The following is a 2,064-nucleotide window of genomic DNA, read 5'->3' as shown; positions in this document are numbered from 1 at the left end:
CTAAAAGTTGAGAACAAAAGTGCAAAGACTTGTTGCTATGAGGATGATACACTGCCTCGTCCTGTCTTAAGGGTGTAAACCAACTTGTTTCAGAACATCGCAGACCGATGCGTTGTGCAAATTTCAACTCATCACTTTGAATATCTTCGATCCAAATAGGTCCTTAGAGTGCAATTCTTAATATGACAGAGTGATGTAATCTGAGCAAAAAAAGTTCAACAACATCTATGAGTTCAGGCCTCCAGAGTCGGATTAAGTTGTTTACATATTAGTAGCGTTTCCATTGGAGAGATTAATGAGATCCATGGAGGTGGATGCAGTCTGATAAAAAACCTCAAACAGGTCACAGATCCAGTTCTGTGTTTGTCGGACCACACCAGTGTGTATCAAGGTCAGGTACTGATGACTGAATAAGACAATCTCAGGTTATATGACACTTCTAGTAATTTACCTGTTTTGTTCATTAACATTTTGTTTCAGACAATCTTAATGGATAATGACTTTAATGTAACATATATAACTTTTGATGGACATGTGGAAGTGCAGAAATACAGATTTATCTATTTTGTGATCATATTTACAGCATATATTCTTGTAATTTGCAGTAATTCTACCATTGTGTGCATCATAGTGATTAACAAATCCCTCCATGAGCCTATGTACATTTTCATTGCAGCTTTGTTAATCAACTCTGTTCTTTTCAGCACTGCTATCTATCCAAAGCTTTTGATTGACTTTTTATCTAAACGACAGATCATATCTTATTCAGGCTGTCTCTTTCAATGGTTTATATATTACACTCTAGCCTGTTCAGAGTTCTTGCTGTTGTCAGTCATGGCCTATGACAGATATGTGTCTATTTGTAAACCACTGCAATATCACACTATCATGAGAAAAAAAACAGTTTATATTTTCCTGATTTTAGCTTGGCTTCTACCTGCTTGTCAGATATCGGTTGGACCGTTGCTGATTGCTAATAAAAAACTCTGTTACTTTATTTTGAAAGGAATAATCTGCAACAGCACAGTTAACAAACTTCAATGTGTTCCTTCAGCAGTGCTGAATATATATGGCTTGATTGTTTTAGTAATTACAGTACTGCTCCCTGTACTCTTCATACTCTTTACATACACCAGGATATTTATAGTAACCTATCAAAGTAGTAGAGAAGTCAGGAGAAAAGCTGCACAGACCTGTCTACCCCACCTGTTGGTTCTGATCAACCTTTCCTGTTTGAGTACATATGATGTACTTCTACCTCGACTGGAAACAAATTTTTCCAATACTGTACGTTTAACAATGTCTTTACAACTAGTAATATATCATCCTCTCTTTAACCCAATCATGTATGGTCTGAAAATGAAAGAAATTTATAAACACCTTAAGAGGTTATTGATATATTCACACAGACTTGGTTGCAGTCGTTGATTTGTAATAATGCCGAGATGTGATTACTCTGAACATTTAAAGACTTATTTCTGAAACACTGTTGTCTACTTTTTGGACTCTCACTTCAACAATGGAATAAGTACTGAGGAATTTGCTGCAGTTTCTCAAAAGCCCAAAGATAAAACTGGGTTACAGGTTAATCACAATTACAATTTCCCACTTTGCTTTTGATTTAACACCGCAAAATACAACCTTTCTTATCCTATGCATGTTTTAAAGCCATTGGTCAGGTCTTTACTGGTACAACACCTGTAATGACATGATCAATGGCCTTAAAACATGCATAGGACAAGACAAGTTAGGCACTTATAGATCTACAGGGGGCTTCAGTAGTTGCAGCAGCACAAAGACATAGTATACATAGTACAAGTATAGACTAGGCTACATAGAGAAATACAAATGCATATCAAAACTACAGTATTGTGTGTATGTATTATATTGAATGGGATAGTGTAGTAGAAGATAAGATTTGCTTTTTACCTGTTTACCATGGCCAAATGGAAAATAAATAATGAACAGTGAGGCCAGAATGCATGTACTCACCGGCCACTTTATTAGATACACCTGTCCAACTGCTCGTTAACACTTAATTTCTAAGCAGCCAATCACATGGCG

At 36.2% G+C, this 2,064-nt stretch overlaps 1 protein-coding gene across 1 annotated transcript in view; it reads left to right on the top strand.

Annotated features, from left to right (window-relative positions):
- The first annotated feature begins 489 nt into the window (after positions 1-489).
- Positions 490-2,064, top strand: part of LOC117953163 (olfactory receptor 10J4-like) — a 2,928-nt gene continuing 1,353 nt past the window's right edge. Inside the window, exon 1 of the mRNA XM_034885975.1 lies at positions 490-1,414. Coding sequence (XP_034741866.1) covers positions 490-1,414 — 925 coding nt within the window. The remainder of the gene's footprint in view (positions 1,415-2,064) is intronic.

Source organism: Etheostoma cragini, chromosome 11 (assembly GCF_013103735.1).
Source record: "Etheostoma cragini isolate CJK2018 chromosome 11, CSU_Ecrag_1.0, whole genome shotgun sequence".
Lineage (NCBI taxonomy): Eukaryota > Metazoa > Chordata > Actinopteri > Perciformes > Percidae > Etheostoma > Etheostoma cragini.
The sequence above is the reverse complement of the archived record's forward strand: the minus strand, read 5'-3'. Positions and strand labels throughout refer to the sequence as shown.